The sequence below is a fragment of the Lemur catta genome, chromosome 13, assembly GCF_020740605.2.
Source record: "Lemur catta isolate mLemCat1 chromosome 13, mLemCat1.pri, whole genome shotgun sequence".
Taxonomy (NCBI): domain Eukaryota; kingdom Metazoa; phylum Chordata; class Mammalia; order Primates; family Lemuridae; genus Lemur; species Lemur catta.
Window position 1 is genome coordinate 8,604,797 of NC_059140.1, and position 19,134 is coordinate 8,623,930.

General features: G+C 38.5%; 1 protein-coding gene across 1 annotated transcript; it reads left to right on the top strand.

Annotated features, from left to right (window-relative positions):
• The first annotated feature begins 333 nt into the window (after positions 1-333).
• LOC123649402 (zinc finger protein 679-like) lies at positions 334-13,565 on the top strand. The gene is made up of 3 exons (XM_045567522.1): positions 334-505; positions 12,118-12,244; positions 13,456-13,565. Exons 1-3 carry the CDS (start codon positions 476-478, stop codon positions 13,563-13,565), a joined length of 267 nt encoding a protein of 88 aa, XP_045423478.1. The 5' UTR covers positions 334-475.
• The last annotated feature ends 5,569 nt before the right edge of the window (positions 13,566-19,134 follow it).

Below are 19,134 nucleotides of genomic sequence, written 5' to 3' on the forward strand. Positions count from 1 at the left end.
CGTACTCCATGAATATGTACAATTATGTGTCAATAAAAAATTCATCAAAAATAAAAAAATAAAAATAATTTTATTATACTGTTTCCAATTTTGAGTATCGTATATGTTATACATAAATGGATATAACCATATATACAAGGTTAAATGCCAACATCTTCAAGGAAGGGGCAGGTCCCAGCAGAGAGAGGAAGCTCTGGTCACAGCCATGAATGTGTGGGATCCCATCGCCTGTCACTCAGGGCCCAAAAGGGCGGGCTTGGGGCCTTATTCAGTGCGGGCCCCGCTGCGGGAACCGTCCGATCAGGCGGGCAGCGGAAGGGGCGGGGTCTTCCGCCATCTTGGCGGGGCCTGTTTCTCTTGCATCAGGCCGCCAAGCGTCCTCCGTGTGCGCTGCTCCTTCGCCATTGCCCCGGGAGGTCGGGGTGGCTCTGCTGCAGCCTCTCCTCCGGGGGTTCCTGGAAGGTCTCCGTGGAGGATGGCGGGACACCCCAGAACCCAGGAACTGGTGAGTGTGCGGGCCGGGTGTCCTGAGGGGGCGAGGGCTGGTTGGAACCCACTGGAAGTGGCCGTGGCGGCCCTAGGCTCCCCACAGCCAGCCGCGTTGTCTGCGGGTCGGAGTCCCCGCTGGTACAGCTCGGTCCTCGGTCCCCTGCAGCCAAAGGGTGGCGCTGGGCCTGGGCCGGCAGCCGGAGCCCGGGCGTCCCGTCCGTCCGCTGGGGCGTGTTTGGCCCCGCGGGAGCCTCGTGCGGGCAGGTCTGCGCCCGCGGCCCCGCGCCTTCCTCAGGGTGCGGTGAGGACGCAGGAGGGTCGTCCCGGGAGGATCGTCGCTCGGTGTGCGGGGGCTCGTGCGTGGGGGGAGCTACGGTCATTGGGTCCCCAGTCCTCCTAGCACTGAAAATTAAACTAAGGCGCTGTTAAAACATTAAAGAGTTTATAAGGGCAAACGGCAATTTATGAATCCGGAAGCAGCCAGCAATGGTTTGTGCCTTGGGGCCCCCTGGGGGCCTTGCAGGGAAGGCTTTTATAAGGTGCGTGAAGAAGGAAACCTAATTCAATAATTGGTTACAGTTTTGTAGTCATCTTTTTTGGACTATGACAATGGCTATTTTCTGGTTTTGTAATCAGAGGTGCTGTTGCATGTAACTAGTTCTTCGTGGTTGGTTAAGCCTGAATTTTGTTTCGCACTAAGGTAGTAATTTATAAAAAATACATTTGAGTTATATTTCTGTATTAGGTAGGAACTCAGGGCACTAGAGTCACTTCAGTCTAATTGCCTCCTATTTAGTTATTTTAAAACTCCACAGAGGGACTCTTTTTTTTCCTATGTTTTCCAGATATATGGCATGCAGGGTCTCAAATCCAACACTATGCCCTCAGTGTTAACTCTTCTAGGGCTTACGGTGAAATCCCAAATTTCCAGTTCTTTCCCCAGATTCCCAAATCCCAGCTTCCCCTCACAATTCAAAAAATTATCAATTATTTGGTTTTTTTTCTTGTTTTGTCCAAGGGGAAAGACTATTTTAATTGTTTAATATTATTTCACAAATCAGTTACTGTCTTTTAAGAACATTTGTTTTCTCTTGCTCAAAATTTCAGATCAGAGGAAATCAGAGAATATTCATTTGACACCCCTTTGTAAAACCCCTTTGTGCCTCTCCTGCTTTTATCTTTCCTGGGCACAGACATCTTACCAACATCTCTTTAGGTTCAGTTTCTTCTCTGGAGACTGTAAGGTTTTTTGGAGTGGCCGACGCCAGAGAAAGAAAGATGAGGAGAGTTAAAAGGGATAAGTAAAGAGGCTTTATTGGGCTGCTCCCAGGTCGGGGTAAGGGGTTCGAAGAGAGGGGCCCAAGTGAGCCTCATGGTCCCACAAGTGGAACCAGAGAAGCGCCCAACCCAGAAGTCTGGGTGGGCTTATATATTTTTTAGGAGTGGGGGATGGGAGTTTCTCTGGAGGGAAGGTTTTGGTGGGAAGAGTGAGGAATTTCTTTGTTTTGGCTTTAGGGCAGGTATGGAGGAGTAGGAGGGGCTTCTTCCTTTTCCGTTAGGGAGGGGAGTGGTGCCCGCCACCACCTTACGGAGACTTTACATGGTGATGTGTCCTCAGCCACCCTCCTGTTTTTTTCTGGTCATGGGTTCCACAGCTATCTGAGGATGATCAAGGACACCCACAGAAGCCATGTGTCCTGGAGTGTCTAGTGAATATCATCAGCCCTGGGTCACCTCCTTGCACAGGACAGCCTGAGGTATGGGGCTGGAGCCTATGGGGACCAACTTGTTGGATGTCCTGGGGCTGAGAGAGTCTTCTGGTGTACCTCTCACCTGAAAAGCTAACCCCTTGAGACGTTAATATTTTCTCCTCCCAGCCCTAGTTTTCATTCCTTGGAGACACATTGGTGGCGAACCAATCAGTTGCTGGTTTTAAGGGAAAAAGACAAAAATGATTCCTGTTCTTTGGATTTTCTAACACTTGTGAGGTATAAAAGTATCCCCAAGGACAAGAAAAACCCTCCCCAGTGAGCTGATACAAGAACCTGCAAAGCAATTTGCACTTGAGGCACTCAGTGTGGTGCAGGAATGATGCAGTGGCTCCTGGGAGGGTGGTCTTTGAGCACTATGGTGAGCAGGCTGGGTGTGGGAGTGTGTCCCAAGTGATAGGACGGCCTGACTTGACACTTGAGTCAGACATGACTGTGTTTCTGTCATCATTGCTCTTCCCTGGGTGTGTCACCTTGAAAGGATTTGTTCACTCCTTGCAACTTCGGTTTTTCATTAACAGTAAAATAAATTTTGGCAGTCCAGCCTGAAAGATAAAAAATACTTTCAAAGAGGCATAACAGTGGTGGGTTTCAGAAAATAAAAACTACACATATATTCCATTTGTTAAAAATTATTATTTGCCTATTTTGTTCCCTAGAGTGAGTGTAGTAAGTTTCTCAGGTCTAGTTTTGGTTTGTTTTTGTTGTTGTTGTTTGTTGTGATTGTTTGTTTGTTTATTTGTTTGTTTTAGCAGTTTCAATCTTTTGCACAGGCCAGAGAGGGCAGTGGCATGATTATAGCTCACTGCAGCCCTCAGTGACTAGGCTCAAACAAGCCTCCTGCCTCAGCCTTCTTAATAAGTACAACTATAGGTATGTGGCATCATGGTGCATAATTTTTAAACATTTTTTGTAGAGACAGGTCTCCCTATGTTGCCCATGCTGGTCTCAAACTCCTGGCCTAAAGCAATCCTCCCACCTTGGGCTCCAAAAATGCTAGAATTACAGGTGCGAACCACCACTCACTCTGACCTCACTGTGGTGGCTCTTATTTAGAAATATGTCTTATTTGGAGGTAATTTTCAATGGAATTTCAGGACTTTCTTTTGGGAATGCTACTCAGGGAAGGAAACAGAAAAAATCTCTTGCATTTTTGTTGCAGAAAAATTAATATATTTCCACAAGAAAGCGCAGTAGAAAAATTGGTGAATTACAAAGATTTAGCCAAGCATCAGTTTCTCTCTTGTGCTTGGTGGAGAATTTGTGACAGTGGGTAATTCTGTTCTGTATCCTGTTAGCTGGATGTTGGAGTTTAATGAAAAATCCTATGAGATAGGGTTGGCAATTCCTAGAAGTATTCACACGATTGTTTACAAAATAATTTTTACCATGAAAAGAACAATTAAATGACCCGTTTATTTTCTGAAATGGCTAGATACTTTTGATTTTCTGTTGAGGTATAAAATTTAAATGCCTTACAATGTCTGTGATATTGTAATAGATACACTCTTTGTTTTTGTCCATGTTTCCTGGCTCTTGGCTGCTGTAAGCCTTGGTATTCACTAAATGATTAGAGCAATAAGAGTTTCTATTCTTTAAATGTTTGGTCTTTTGTTCTTGGTTCTTTAAGGAGCTCCTGAATGGTAAAGGTGAAAGGCAGTCTTTTGTTATTTACAATAAGCCTTTCAAACCCACCTTAGCTTATGTTCCTGTGTGGTTTGTTTTGCACAGCCCCTAGAAACCACTGGATGGGAGGCTTGTTGACAGGGGTGGCAGCCATATGCTTAGAGGGATGGAATTTTCAGTCTCACCCTGAACCTTTGGGCTGAAGGTTAAGTTGATTGAAAATGGCCTATTGTTAAATTAGTTATGCCCATTAAATGAAAATTCAGTTTTAAAAAAAAAGGACAGGGGTTGGGGAGCTTCCAGACAGCTGAACACCTGGTAGTTTCTGGAAGGTGGTGAGCCTAGCAAGGACTCAAAAGCTCTGCACCCCTTCCCCCATACCTTACTCTATTTATCTCTTCATCTGGCTGTGTGTGTATATCTTTTAATATATCTTTCATAATAAACTGGTAAATATAAGTGTTTCCCAGAGTTGTTTCAGGTGGTCTAGCAAGTAAATCAAATCTACAAAGGGAGGCATGGAACTGTGCATGGAAAAATCCAAACTCTGAAATATTTGAAATAGGTTTATTCTGAGCCAAATTTGAGGACATGGCCCAGAGTCACTCCCAAGAAGCCTTGAGGAAGTGGACTCGTGGTGGTTGGGTTATAGTTTGGTTTTTATACATTTCAGAGAGGCAGGGGTTAAAGGTAAAGTCATAAGTCAGTACATGGGAGGCATACATTGGCCCAAAAGGTGGGACATCTTGAGGCAGTGGGGGTGCTTACACGTTATAGGAGGGTTTAAAAATTCTTTGGCTGAGGTAGTCAGGCTTTATCTAAAAGACCAGAAAGGAGATGTTTAATTTATGATAAAGGTGTAAACACTCTGGGAGGTCCAGACAGGAGAATCTTTCAAGTTAAGATAAGGATCTGCTAGAATGCTTGAGTTAAGATGGGCGCTTTCTACCTTTTAGGTGATGTTAATGCTATACTCAAGTCAGGTTGAGAAGTAAACCATTCTATATTTGGTTCACAAAACCTGCCTAGTGGGATTTTACCATTTGTGAGCTTGACTCATCAGGCCACCTTAGGGAAAAATTTTGAGCAAAAGAACAGATCAGAGTTCAGTCCTCAGAACTGTAATTTGAAGGTGGTTAGTCAGGTTTTGGAGGCCTGGATTTGCAACTGGTATTTGAAGTGGGGACAGTTTTGTAGGACTGAGTCCTCATTCCGTGTGATTTGATGCTATGTCCAGGTAGATAGTGTCACAATTTAACTGTATTTGGAGATATTTAGCTGGTGCTTCCTGAAAAATTGATTGCTTCTTTAGTGGTAGTGTGAAATTGTACATTTTTTTTTTGTCAGAGAAGTCTTGTGTGCTGATTGATGTGGTGTGAGAGAAGAGAAAAAAACACTTGTGGTTTGAGATTTTTTGCCTTCAGAATTTCCTTCTCTTTTATAAACATAAAATCTGAGTTGAAGGGATTTTGCTGGATTCTTGAAACACTGGGTATTTTCTCATTTACAATTAAATGAATAACCCTAACTGAGAAGCAGAGACATAAGCCCAGGGATTCGAAGCCAAGGCCAGACTTCAATTTGCAAGGGGAGGTCATTGAAGGCCAAAATATTTTTTCTGGTGAGCCACCATGGGAGGTGTCCCAGCCTGCTCAGAACGTCATGGAAGGAGCCCTTTATCCAGAGAAGCTATAGAGCCCTGGAAATGTGGGGATCCAGAGGAAAGTTTGGTTGGGTTTGGGATGGAAGGAGAGTGTGATGCCCCATCTATGATAGCAACTGTCATTGTCTTGGGGCTGTTTTTATACATTGACAAATGAAACATTCAGATTTAGGTGGGAAGTGACTTTATTGTAAAGTAGTATTGCAATACGAGAAAAGCGCCAAATATAAGATCTACAAGTTTTTTTCACAGGCAGGAGTAAATAAGTTTGGAAGACAGGTGGGGGGGGAAGGCAGAATGTGTGGTGGCAAAATCAGAAACTGATTTACCTAGTATTCATACTGTTCTTAGAAGGGGCACAGAGAGGGGTTGTCTGCAGGCTAAGGCTGAGGGGGCACCAATTTCAGGGACCTGGCAGAAAGAGAGTAACTTAAGCTGTATTGCCTTATCAAGTATTCTGTTCAAACCAGTGAAAGCAGAATTGTTTATCTAATTGTTTATGAGACAAAAATGGAAATCTGTAGAGTCTGTGTTTGGCTTTATGGTAGGTAAAAGAGGGAGCATGATCTAAGTCATAATGGGAAAGGTGGGTTTTTTGGGTTTTTTTTTTTGTTTGTTTTGTTTTGTTTTTTGGTGTTTTTGCAGTGAGGTGCTCTCGATGAACAAAAAGTTGGGGGTTTCTTTAATGACAGCTATGTGCCAGGTATACTTTCCAGCCCCATCTTACCCCACCCCTTTCCCTTGCCCTACACTTTTCCAGTTTTCCATTCGGAAGTGTAGCAATTTTAATAAATTTGTAAATGTATTTAAAGTGTTTTACTGAGTTTTATGAGTAGTTACATCAAATTATTGAATGTGAGAAGGGGATTATGAGAACCCCTGGTTTATAGCAGTTGTTCAGAAGTATAGATGGGCCCTCAGGGCTTGCAGATGGTGTCTTAAGTGTGAGCACTGATGTGGGACCAGGCCCTGAAGCTGTGGGTTCTGTGCTATCTCCGGATGGTGTCAGGATTGAATTGCTGGCCCACCAATTAGTGTTGGAGAATTGATTGGTGCTCAGCAAATGCCAAACATTTTGGTGTTAGAAGTGTTGTCAGAATAATGACATCATAAGTCAAAACCTTAAACTGACTCCTGGTGAGTGATCACTGGTGCAAATTGACAAAGTGGAAGAGGGAGCATTTCCATCCTGTGAGGAGGGGCAGTAGGAAGTGTGGAGCTCCCAGAATTAAATTTCCCAGCTTCTCAGATTTCTCTCACTCACTACCTAATAGTGAGCCACACTAGGCTGTATCTCCACAGTCGGAGTGGCCCCAAGCTTGAAAATGTGTTCAACCTACTGAACATAGGGTTCCTTGTGAACTGTGGATGAAACAGGCTGCCTGTCTGAGCTGTTTCCGTTTGTTTCCCTTATAAAATCTTGCTACCATATAATTCCAGTTTTCCCAAGTATTTGTGTATTTTATTCCATGATTTGAGTTTAAGATTCTTATTTTCTTGCCAGAAAATCAGAGTGGATTGAGTGATATGATCTGAAGAAGTAAAGAGTATTCTTAAAATAAATGGTTGCATGCAGAATTTAAGTAATAAGAATACGAATATCCAGGTAAATAAACAACCTCAGGCAGCTGCGGTGTGCCCCCTGATCTCACCTCCCTCCTGCACCCAGAGGTGGCTGCCATCCTAAATTCTTTTTGTGACTCTTTGTAGCTTAAATGTCTATCATGAAGCAGAGGATGGCTCAGTTTTGCCTCTTTGAGGTCTCATAATTTAATGTTACCTTTAATATTCTTTTAATATTATGCTCCAAAGTTTTTTCTGTGGCTTCTATGTGTCAGTTTGTGGCACACATACTGCTGTCTGAGGCTGTGGCTCACCCAATTTGTTCCCACATTCCACTGTTAATGAGACTTTGTTTCAAGTTCTGTTTTTGATGTTGTAGACAAGGCCATTTTTGGTGTTGTCCCCCTGGTATTAACACTTTGTAAATTTTTGAACCTAAAGGAAGAAACTGAGGCACAAAATATAATTTTGAAGAGTTTACCTGAGCCAGAGTAAGTACAGACCAAAGTACCTTGGCTATGAGATCCTTTTGGTACTTGTTGTAAGCAGGTTTTTAAAGGCAAAAGGGGGGATATGGAGTGGGCCAATGCAAACTTGTTTGTCAGGAATTCTTATTTATTTACACAAACATTGATCAGTGATTGGCTGTAAGTTGTTGAAGTATGCAGTGAGTTATGTTCAGCATGTGGCACTTTAGGTTGATTTATAGCTACTTGTGTCATTCTAGAGGCCACACAAAGCAAGCAGTTTCTAGAGATGATTAATTAGCTTAATACTCAAGGTGGGGAGTGGAACATGACTGCCGCCTCATTTCTGTGCTTCTCTGAGCCTGATGATTTAGAGGAGATTTGCATTTTTCAGACAAAAAGTTTCGTTTCTTTCATATTTCTCCCCTTTAATCAAAATATTTCACTTCAGAAGCTCTGTGGCTCAAAGTCTCAGTGTCTAGGTGTCCCTCATCACCAGGTATTCTCAGTGTTAGACAGTCCTGCCCCACACTGGAAAACGGGGAAGAGGATGTAGCTTAGTGAGATATTTTAAGAGCACCGAAAAGCAAAATTGAAATGGCATCACAGAGTGCCAAGAATGAGACTTCAGTCATTGATTTATATAGCTGCTGTTGCTTGTTTTATTATCTGTAATCTTTGGAATACCATGATTTTAATTTTCTTGGAAGAAGTAAAACCATGAGATACATAGCATTAGTAATTTGAATAGTAGAATTTAATGCTCATAAGGATAATCAAAAGAGGATTTGTATGCCAGAACAACAAAAACCTATTCCATTGGGAATCAATTATAAACATCAGGAAGAAAATTAAATCTAGGTTCTTTCTTAGAGACTTGTCTCTAAAAGTGTCATCTTTTATGATTTCTCCTAGATTAGTTTTTATTTCATGAGAGCTATTTATGTATACATGATAGGTATTTGTCACTGTACATATGTCTTCTTGCTCATGTAATGTATAATCTAAAGCAATGTGATGTCTAATAAACCTCTGCCAGCAAATCAGCTGCTTTTTTTTGATGTGTGATAGAGGTAGCACTTTGACCTACCAGCAATTTTTCCTAAGGTTATAGGAAGATGTCTATTTATGTGTTCATGGTAAGTGGCACCCTGTTAGGGCAAAAGCACTCTAAATTGCATGTAGCTATCTTCTTGATGGACAGGCAGGCAATTGATAGTTTTCCCCAAAACAGAATCTCCATCTAAAATAGATAGGTGATCCTTCCTAGAGAAAAATTTGAGGTACATAGTCCAGTGTTGGGTTTTGTCAGAGCCATTTTTAGATGGAGGGGTGAGAAAATGTTATAAGAGATATTGACCTTCAATTTATCATCACAGAGACTGATCAGCAATACGTGGTATGGTTTCTACCACCAGGGATAGAAGGAATGTATTCTGATGGTATTTTCAATACACATAATTTCTAGGTTGAAGTCATGATAATAAAGAATATCACCTTTAAGGAGATCTTGTTTATGTGCTACTTAATGCAGGTGCATGGGCTTTTATGTTGTTATTTTGAAGGGAGAAAACTAATGTTTTCCAAAGGGGGTAGAACATTTTTTTTTTTTTTTATGAGACAGAGTCTCACTCTGTCACGTGGGCTAGAGTGCCCTGGCATCAGCCTAGCTCACAGCAAGCTCAAACTACTGGGCTCAAGCAATCCTCCTGCCTCGCCCTCCTTAGTAGCTGGGACTATAGGTGTGCCTCACCACGCCTGGGTAATTTTTTCTATTTTTGGTAGAGACGGGCTCTGAAACTCCTGACTTCAAGCAATCCTTCTGCCTCAGCCTCCCAGAGTGGTAGTATTATAGGCATGAGTCACCACCCCTTGCCTAGAACATATATTAAATATACCAGTAGGAGAGCATTAGTCCAAAGAAGGTTAAAAGTTTCTGTAAACTTTGTCAGTTGATGTTGTAGTACCTCATTTATATATTCCATTGGTCTGGAGGACTGAGGGTAGTGTCCACAATAAAAATGCTGAGAAATTGGTCACATGTTACAAATAGACTGAGTTATTTGACCAGTGAAAGGAGTTTCTCAGTCTCTGTGAAGCTCAGAAGGAAATCCCCAAGAAGGAATAGGAAAAGAGTAGAGGGTCATAGTTAAACAAAAATTGAATCAAGAAATTTGGTCATTTTCTTTCTTTCTTTTTACTTTTTTTTTTTACAGTTTCCTGAAAAAGTGAAGCAAATAGTTTTATTATCTCCAATTAATACTTAATGAAAATCTTGTTGAAACAAGAAAGCCAAATTTTACCGTTGAATTTACCTTGAATTATTAATATGAAAGCTAATTTTAATAAAACCTTATAAAAAATGTATCCAATTTCAATCAGTTTTAGCCACACAAGATAAGATTTCTATATACCTTTTATAATCTGTTATATTTCTATTCTCTTTTTTCTGTAATTTTCTGTACCCACTCTGTTTATCTCTTTCATTTTTTTCTTTTATTCTTTCAATTGAATTCAACCTTTAAATAAATTCTAAACTAGCAAAAGTTACTTTTTTTAACCAGAAATCACATTCTTCTGTATATTTCAATAACCTTTTGCACACACAAAAACATACATCTTATTTTATTTTTACACACTGCATGTGGAATTGTTTCTCTTTTCTCTAGTTTTAGTTACCATATGTTAGTAAGAATTTTAAGTCTTAGTAACTTTAACTCATAGTGAAAACATAAGACGTAGGGAAGTTTAACAGTGACTCACATACTAATAATTTATGAATATGCATTTAATAATGTTTAGAAGAATACCCTTTGTAATGGAATAATTTTTCAATGTAGAAAAGAACATATTTCCTAACACATCTAAATACATTTTATCTGTGAAATAAGAAACCAAATGTATATAAGCTTAAACTCATATTTAATAATTAATGTCTTAGCATTATATCTTATTTCGAAATGATCTATATATTCAATGAACATTCATCATTTAATTTACCATTGCAAAACTCTAAGAGTATAGTTACCAAAAATATTTGAAAAACATTTTTAAATAAACATATTATGGAACAATTATTATAGGTTTATTTATTAACTTCCAGGCCATTTATGTCTGCTTTATTCATTGTTAACAATTATGTTTGTAAAATTTCATGAGACATAAGAAAAATCTAGCCATCATCTCAGGTTAAACTTTTTATTATAACCATTTTTATACTAGTCTGTTAGGCAAATATTATGAAAGCAATAATCTTAAAGTTAAGTAAATGAGTATTTTGCTGATATATCAGAAGACATGATTGTTTTTATTAAACTAAACATATTAAACTACTCATATTCACCAAAATATTTACTCAAGTCATGTGCAATTGGAAAATATTTGTTCTTATTTATTTAATTATGAGCACTCATTCATTTTTAGGTTAATTAGGTACCATGTAGACAATATAAAAACACATGTATAAATGTATGCATACATGTAGACACAACATATAACTTACATATGTACACATCCATGCATGTAAAAGAAGAGAATGTGGAGTTAAATATAAAAGAGAGTAGAACTTTAGACCATGGAGGAGGGGTGATGGCAGACAGTGAGTGATTTGACAGGAGGCAGAACTCGGATGGTGATGCCAATAATGGGGAGCGGCACCTGCATGAACTTGAACAAATCATTTCCTTTCCAGGCCTGTTGTACACATTAAAGTGAGAGAGGCACCTTTTACCTAAGCATGACTTTTCTATCTGACATGTATATACAACTTATCTTGCATGATGTAATGTAGAACTTAAAAATGTAAATGTGTTTTGGTGCCTTGAATTTATACTGTATCATCCACAAAACTATAGTACCTACACTGGATTTGTTGATCTTATTGTCAGTTTAATTCCTCAGAGTTACGGAATACATTACAGTATATTTTTGTGTTAAAAATTGTCTTTGGTTCTCCTGGAGAGAGTTGGAACCCATTATATTAAGTGAAGTATCCCAAGAATGGAAAAACAAGCATCACATATACTCACCAGAAAATTGGTTTCCCTCATCATCACCTAAATGCACATTGGGGAATGATACCAATTGGATATCAGACTGAGGTGGGGGGTGGGGGGAGGGGATGGGTGTATGCCTACATGATGAGTGCGTTGCGCACTGTCTAGGGAATGGTCATACTTGAAGGTCCCTGCTCGGGGAGGTGGGGGCTGGGGGGAGGGGATGGAGGTATGACTACATGGTAAGTGCCAGGTGAACTGTCTGGGGAATGAACGTGCTTGAAGCTCATACTCAGGGGGATGGGTGGGACATGGGCAATATAAATAACATGAACTTTTGTACCCCCATAGTAAGCCAAAAGAAAAAAAGAAAGATAATACATCAAACATCTAATAAATATTTAAAAAGAAAAAACATTGTCTTTTGGAACAATTCCAGTCACTCATATAATTAGGAAAATGTTATCTTCCCTCTTTCATTTCACCTGGAGCCAAATTAAGAACTCTTCCCATAGTCACTTTGCAAATATGTGTTTTTCTTTCAGGGACTGTTGACATTCAGGGATGTGACCATAGAATTTTCTCCAGAAGAGTGGGCATGCCTGGGCACTGTTCAGCGGAATTTGTATAGAGATGTGATGTTGGAGAACTACAAAAACCTGGTCTCCCTCGGTGAGGATAACTTCAATAAACAATTTCTATTCCACACTAAGGATTTCATATCCTTCCTTTGTAGGAAGTTTTCTGGGAGTTTCTGCTTTATAGGAATTAATTTTAGATCTTTCTTTCCAAGGAAATCTTGGGGATTTGTTGTATACAAAAAATCTTCAAGATGTTTTATCTTGACTTTAATCTTACCCATTCTTGAGCTGATCTGTATCCTTCATTCTAGATTAGTGGTAATTTCAGAAATTTAGTGGCATAAAATATTATCTACACCATAAAATTAAATTTCCAGCATCAGTTTTTGATTCACTAGTGCTGAGTAATAGAGATAACAACCCACACATTTCATTTTATTTTATTTTACTTTTGTTTTATTTTGCTTTTGTGACAGTCTTGCTCTGTCACCCTGGCTAGAATGCAGTGGTGTCAACATAGCTTACTGCAACCCCAAACTCTTGGGATCAAGCGATCCCCCTGCTTCACCCTCACTAGTTGTTGCTGGGACCGTAGGTGTGTGCTAACATGCCTGTCTAATTTTTTTGATTTTAGTAGGGATGGGGTCCTGCTCTTGCTCAGGCTGGTCTCAAACTCCTGACCTCAAGCGATTGTCTTACCTTGGCTTCACAGGGTGCTAGGATTACAAGTGTGAGCCAACACACCTAACCAAAACCCACAAATTTCAAATATTTCCTAAATATTCTAAAGTTTCCATCAGGGAATGGTACTTTTTGATTAATTTTCTAAAATCTTATATAATATTCTTTCTTTTCTTTCTTTTTCTTTTCTTTTTTTTTTTTTTTTTTTTTTTTTTTGAGACAGAGTCTGGCTCTGTTGCCCAGGCTAGAGTGAGTGCCATGGTGTCAGCCTAGCTCACAGCAACCTCAAACCCCTGGGCTTAAGTGATCCTGCTGCCTCAGCCTCCCACGTAGCTGGGACTACAGGCATGCACCACCATGCCCGGCTAGTTTTTTCTATATATATTTTTAGTTGGCCAGATAATTTCTATTTTTAGTAGAGACATGGTCTCGCTCTTGTTCAGGCTGATCTTGAACTCCTGACCTCAAGCAATCCACCCGCCTCGGCCTCCCAGAGTGCTAGGATTACAGGCATGAGCCACCGTGCCCAGCTATGTTCTCTCTTTTCTACTGAGCACGATACTAAGTTGGTAATTGAAGAATCTGAGTAAGGGTGATACCATATTTTCTCTCATAAAACAGGTCTTGTTGTCTTTAAGCCAGACCTGATCACCTGTCTGGAGCAAAGGAAAGGTCTCTGGAATGTGAAGAGACGTGGAACTGTAGCAGAACACCCAGGTAGGTGGGAGTGAATGAAGCAGATGACACAGGTGAGAGGTCAAAGAGAAAGCCAAACTTTAAATTGTGGTTTGGGCAGTTCTGCTCCAATGGAAATGGTTTCTGAGAAGCCTTGTGTCTTTCTCTTAATCTCACATATGGGCATCTCTGGCCTTTGTTCTTATGTTATCTAAGGACTTGACTTAGTGATCTTCTGTGATCTTCCTTCACATTTACAGTGAGAGTCAGAGTCCTTTTCATGGCTAACAAGGGACCACAGGATGTGACTGCTCTTCCATTGCTTTTCAAGAGATGGGAATGTCGCTGTATTTCTGAGGAAATCAATGAATGATAAATGATTTTTTAATTTCCGTTTTTGCATCATATCTAAAAGATCTTAGTGTAGTGGTAGTATTGGTATTTGTTTCAGAAATCCCAGAACACCACAAGCAAATGTTGTATTTTCTGCTTCATTGTTTCGTATCCTATGGAAGTGTTAAATGCAATTCTACAGAAATTCATCAGTAATATTATCAGAACACTAAGTATCTCCCTAAATATAATAAAATCTAAGGTTACTTTACTTCTAAATTCTGTTTTAGTGTGGACTGTGATTAATAATAAACTGAACACACCCAAATTCCTCAACTTTAATATAGTTTAATATATCTACGCCCTACATTTGTTAAATATTCTAAGTCATTGGGCACCTTAGATTATTGCTCAGCATATATTTAACTACAGCATTTTACCTTTTTTTTCAATTTTAAATAATCTTAACCATCTTCTTTATTTCTCAGTAACTATCATTTTATGATTTCATCTTGTTTAGTATGAAGCTTACTGGGACTGTGTCATTCATATGTGTGTATACACATTTATGTATATGTATATATGTCTGTGATATGGACTTTCTTCACAAATAAAAGTTGTATCACTATACAATTATTGTATACAATGTAATGACTTGATATGTGTGTCCATTGTGAAATGATGGGTACATTCAAGTTAATGGACATATTTAACACTTCACAGTTACCTTTTGTTGGTAGTCAGAACACTTAAGGTCTACTGTCATAGCAGATTTTTAAGAAAAAAAACCATTATTATTAGCTATAGTCACAATGGTATACATTAGGTCCACAAAACTTATTCATCATATTATATAAATAAATGTTTGTACCTTTTGAACAACATCTCCTCATTTTTCCCACCTCAGACCCTAGCAACCATCTTTGTACCTTCTGCTTCTATCAGTACAACATTTTTAGATTCCCCATATAAGGGAGATCATGCAATATTTTTTTTTCTGTACCTGACTTATTTCAGCTAGTGTAATGCTCTCCCCGTCCATCTATGTTGTTGAAATGGTTGAATATTTTTATAACCAAATAATAATCTATTGTATATATATATATATATATATATACACCACATTTTTTTGTCCATTCAGCATTCACAAACATAAGTTATTTTCATTTATTGGCATCTTTGAATAATTCTGCAATGAACTTGGGAGTGCATGTATTTATTTGAGATGCTGATTTTATTTCCTTTGATTATATACACAGAAGAGGGATTGGTACATTGTATGGTAATCCTATTTTTTTTTTTTATTTTTTGAAGATCCTACACAGTTGCTTTAAAGATGAATGTATCAATTTACAACTCATCAATAGTGATTTCTTTTTCTTCACGTCATTGTCAAAACATTTCTTTTTTATATTAGCCATCCTAACAAGTATGAGTGAAGTGATATCTCATAATAATTTTGATTTGTAATTCCCTGACAACTGGTGATGTTCAGCACCTTTTCATATACCTGTGGACCACTTGTATGTCTTCATTGGGAAAATATCAGTTCAGTCTTAGGCCTATTTTTCAACCAATTATTACGGTCATTATTATTGTTTTTGCCTTTGATTTATGTTTCTTATATAATTTTGATATTAACCTCTTATCAGATACATGGTTTACAAATGTTTTCTCCCATCCTATAAATATTTTATTGTTTGCTGTGCAAAAGCATTTTAATTTGATGGAGTCCAACTTGTTTATCTTTCTTTTTGTTTTTATACTTTTGGTGCCATTTTCAAAAAATCCATTACCAATATCAATATCAAGAAGGTTTTTCATATATTTTCTTTTCAGCTTCTCAATATTCATATCTTATGCAAGTCTTTATTTTGTGTTAATCTGGGGGGGCATGGTGTAAGATAAATTGTCCAATTTTATTCTTTTGATTGTGGATACCTAGTTTTTCTATCACCCATTATTGGAGAGACTATACTTTCTGCATTGTGTATTCTTGTTGTGTCTGTCAAAGGTTAGTTGACCTTGTAAGCATGGGTTGATTTCTGGGCTCTCTATTCTGTTCCACTGATGTTGTGTCATTTTTAATATATATACCATTCTGTTCTTATTGCTATAGTTTTGGAATATAGTTCAACATCAGAAAATATGATGCTTTCAGCTTTGTTTTTCCTTGAGATTACTTCAGCTATTCAAAGTCTATTCTAATTTGGGCAGGCATGGTGGCTCATGGCTGTAATCCTATCACTCATGGAGGCTGAGTTGAGAGATTGCTTGAGGTCAGGATTTCCAGACCAGGCTGAGCAAGAGTCAGACCCCATCTCTACTAAAAGTAGAAAAGATTATCTGGATGACTGAAAATATTAATAGAAAAAAAAATAGCCAGGCATAGTGGTGCATGCCTATAGTCCCAGCTACTCAGGAGACTGAGGCAGGAGGATTACTTGAGCCCAGGAGTTTGAGGATGCTGTGAGATGGGCTAACGCCATGGCATTCTAGCCTGGGCAACAGAGCATGACTGTTTCTAGATAAAAAAAAAAAAAGAAGAAGAAAAGAAAACAAAGTCTATTGAAGTTCCATGAAAATGTTAACATTGTGTTTTTTACATTTATGGAAAATACCATTAAAATTTTAATAGGAAGTTGATTGAATCTATAGAACACATTGAATTATATGGCACTTTAAAAGTATTTATTCTTGGAATCCCTAAAATGGGGTATTTTTACATTTATTGGTGTCTTTTTCAATTTCTCTCATCAATATCTTATTCTTTCAGTGTAAAGCTTTTTCATCCTGATAAAATGTATTGCTAAAAATTAATGTTTTGGTATTATTTTACATGAGATTGTTTTCTTATTTGTTGTTAACGTATGGAGTCACTGATATTTATATGTTAATTTAATATTTTGTTCACCTGCACTTCATCCAAGTGTATGTTTTAATTTAAACAGTATTTTCGTGTGCTATCTATAGTTTTCTGTATGTAAGATTATGTCATCTGCAAACAGTGACAATTTTACTTCTTTCTTTATTTGGACAGCTTTTTTCTTTTTCATTTTCTTTCCTAATACTTCTGCCTAGGATTTCCTATACTGTCTTAAAATAGAGCCATTGAAAATGGGTATAATATAAACTTGCATTGTTATCTGTGCATTTGAAGGAATGCACACCTCTTCTAGTTTTTAATATGCCAGTTTCAGCAGGTAAAGATCTTCATTTTGGGGTACCAGGCTTATGGGGTCTCCTCTGGGTTTGTAGATCAGAGGGGTTGTAACTGGGTTCAAGTCTGCTGCTGGGTATGCAGTTAGGTCTGCCTTGAGTGTGGGCCTGTTACCAGGGGCTTGGGTAGTTGTGAATTCTGTCTTATTTATAAGCAGGCTGGATTGCCTTCATGACTTTGATCTGCAGGGCAGGGACTTGCAGTTGGGTCTGCCTAGGGTGGACCTGACATCAGGTGTATGGATGAGTGTGACTCCCACTGAGAAGTTTTCTCCATTTCACTGCAGAGGCCCTTGGGTGGGCAGAACTGAGCAATGACTGTGTCTAAGAGGGCTGGAACTGGGTCACAGAACTGCGTCAGAGACCACAGTGCAGGCTTGTCTCCATGACCACAAGTGGGCATCTCTCCCTAGTTCTCTTGATAGGCAAGAGTACCACCAGATCATGGCTGGGAGAAGTTGGAGATGCCTGCATGGCCACTTCAGAATTCTCAGTGGGACCAAGTTGACTGGGCCATTTCCTGGTCTGTAGCCAAGAACAGGGGTCCTCAAGTTTGCCACCTGAATTAGGGCCTGTCTTTTTAAAATTACCTTTCTTGTTCTATGGCTTTAGCGGCTTTGGAATCCTCCTCCTTGGATCCCAAAGCTCTCATAAATGCACATTTTTTTAGGTAGAGTCTCACTATATCACCCAGGCTAGTTTTAAACTGCTAGACTGGAGTGGTCTTACCTCAGCCTCTTAGTAGCTAAGAGTACCAGCATGAGCCACTGCGCTGGGCTGTCATAAAGACACTTTTTTCCATGTATGGCTGCAAAATGTTTGTTGCTGCAGGGATATAAAGAAGCAGGGTACTTCATGTTCCACCATCTTGCTAATTTCACATTCTCTATGTATTTTCACTTTCTGTTTTGTTCTATATTAAAGTTTTTATAATTTTAGATTCAAATATTCACAACAACATGCTAGAGTTTCACATCATGCAAGAAGTAAATTAGATAATTAGTAGGCATCCCATATTTACTAAAATTTTCACTTGAAAATTTAAGTTTACTGTAGGCGAAAGGGAATCATTAGAATTGTCATCCACTTTCCTTAATTTTTCAGTAGTTAGTGACTCCCTCTGTTATTTTTCCTAAGTGTATAAGTGAGTTCTCTGCTAGATAATAATCTTTAGTCCTGGGGATCAGTAATCCTTTCCTACTTGGAGTGTTGTTATTTGTTGTTGACAAACTTTATGCCCTAAATATAGTAGTTACAAAAGGTATGGCTGGAGAATATAGTGAGTCAAAAGAAAATTTAAACTACTATGTTTGCCACCTTTCAGTCTTACATCTTTGTGAAGACTTTCCTAACTGTAACCTACAGTATTGTGTTTTCTAAACTTCTATTGTGATTATAGTTCAACCTCAAAAAGGTGAACATTTACATGTTCTCCAATTATCTCATCTATAGTGTGTCTTGTAACTGGATAAAACAAGTAAGAATCAAATCTTATATTTAAAAATATTTCCAACTTTGATTAAAGACTCAATTAATAATTGTTGGTATATAAAGTCAAGGAAGTAGACTTTTATAAAAGATTGTAAAACATACACATACAGGGTTCAATAATCAAGTATGGATGTTCACAGAAAAGGTTATTTTATTTTTTCTGAAAAATGGTTAAAGATAAAATTATTTTTTATCCTTTCCATTTATTCTTGGCAAATAATGCCACACAGTTATTTTTCTTTCACATTTTCATGAGTGCATCATTTTAAAGAGCAATTGGTAAGCAGCCTCTCAAAATAATGACATAAATGAGAATTTATAGTCATAGTGCAAATCCCACAAGCTTTCTCTCAACTACACTCCTTAGATTTAAGAAAACAAAACTTATGATAATTTACAAAGCAAAACAATGGGAAGACAATCGTTTGGGCAAATTGATTCCTCTATTGTAGAACATACTATGGAAGTAAAAATAGCATGGACTCTGGGTTCCAATTCTGATTTGCCACTTAATAATTGTGACATCCTCAACAAGTTCTCTACACTTGTTTTATTCCTTATCTATAAAATGGGGAAAATATA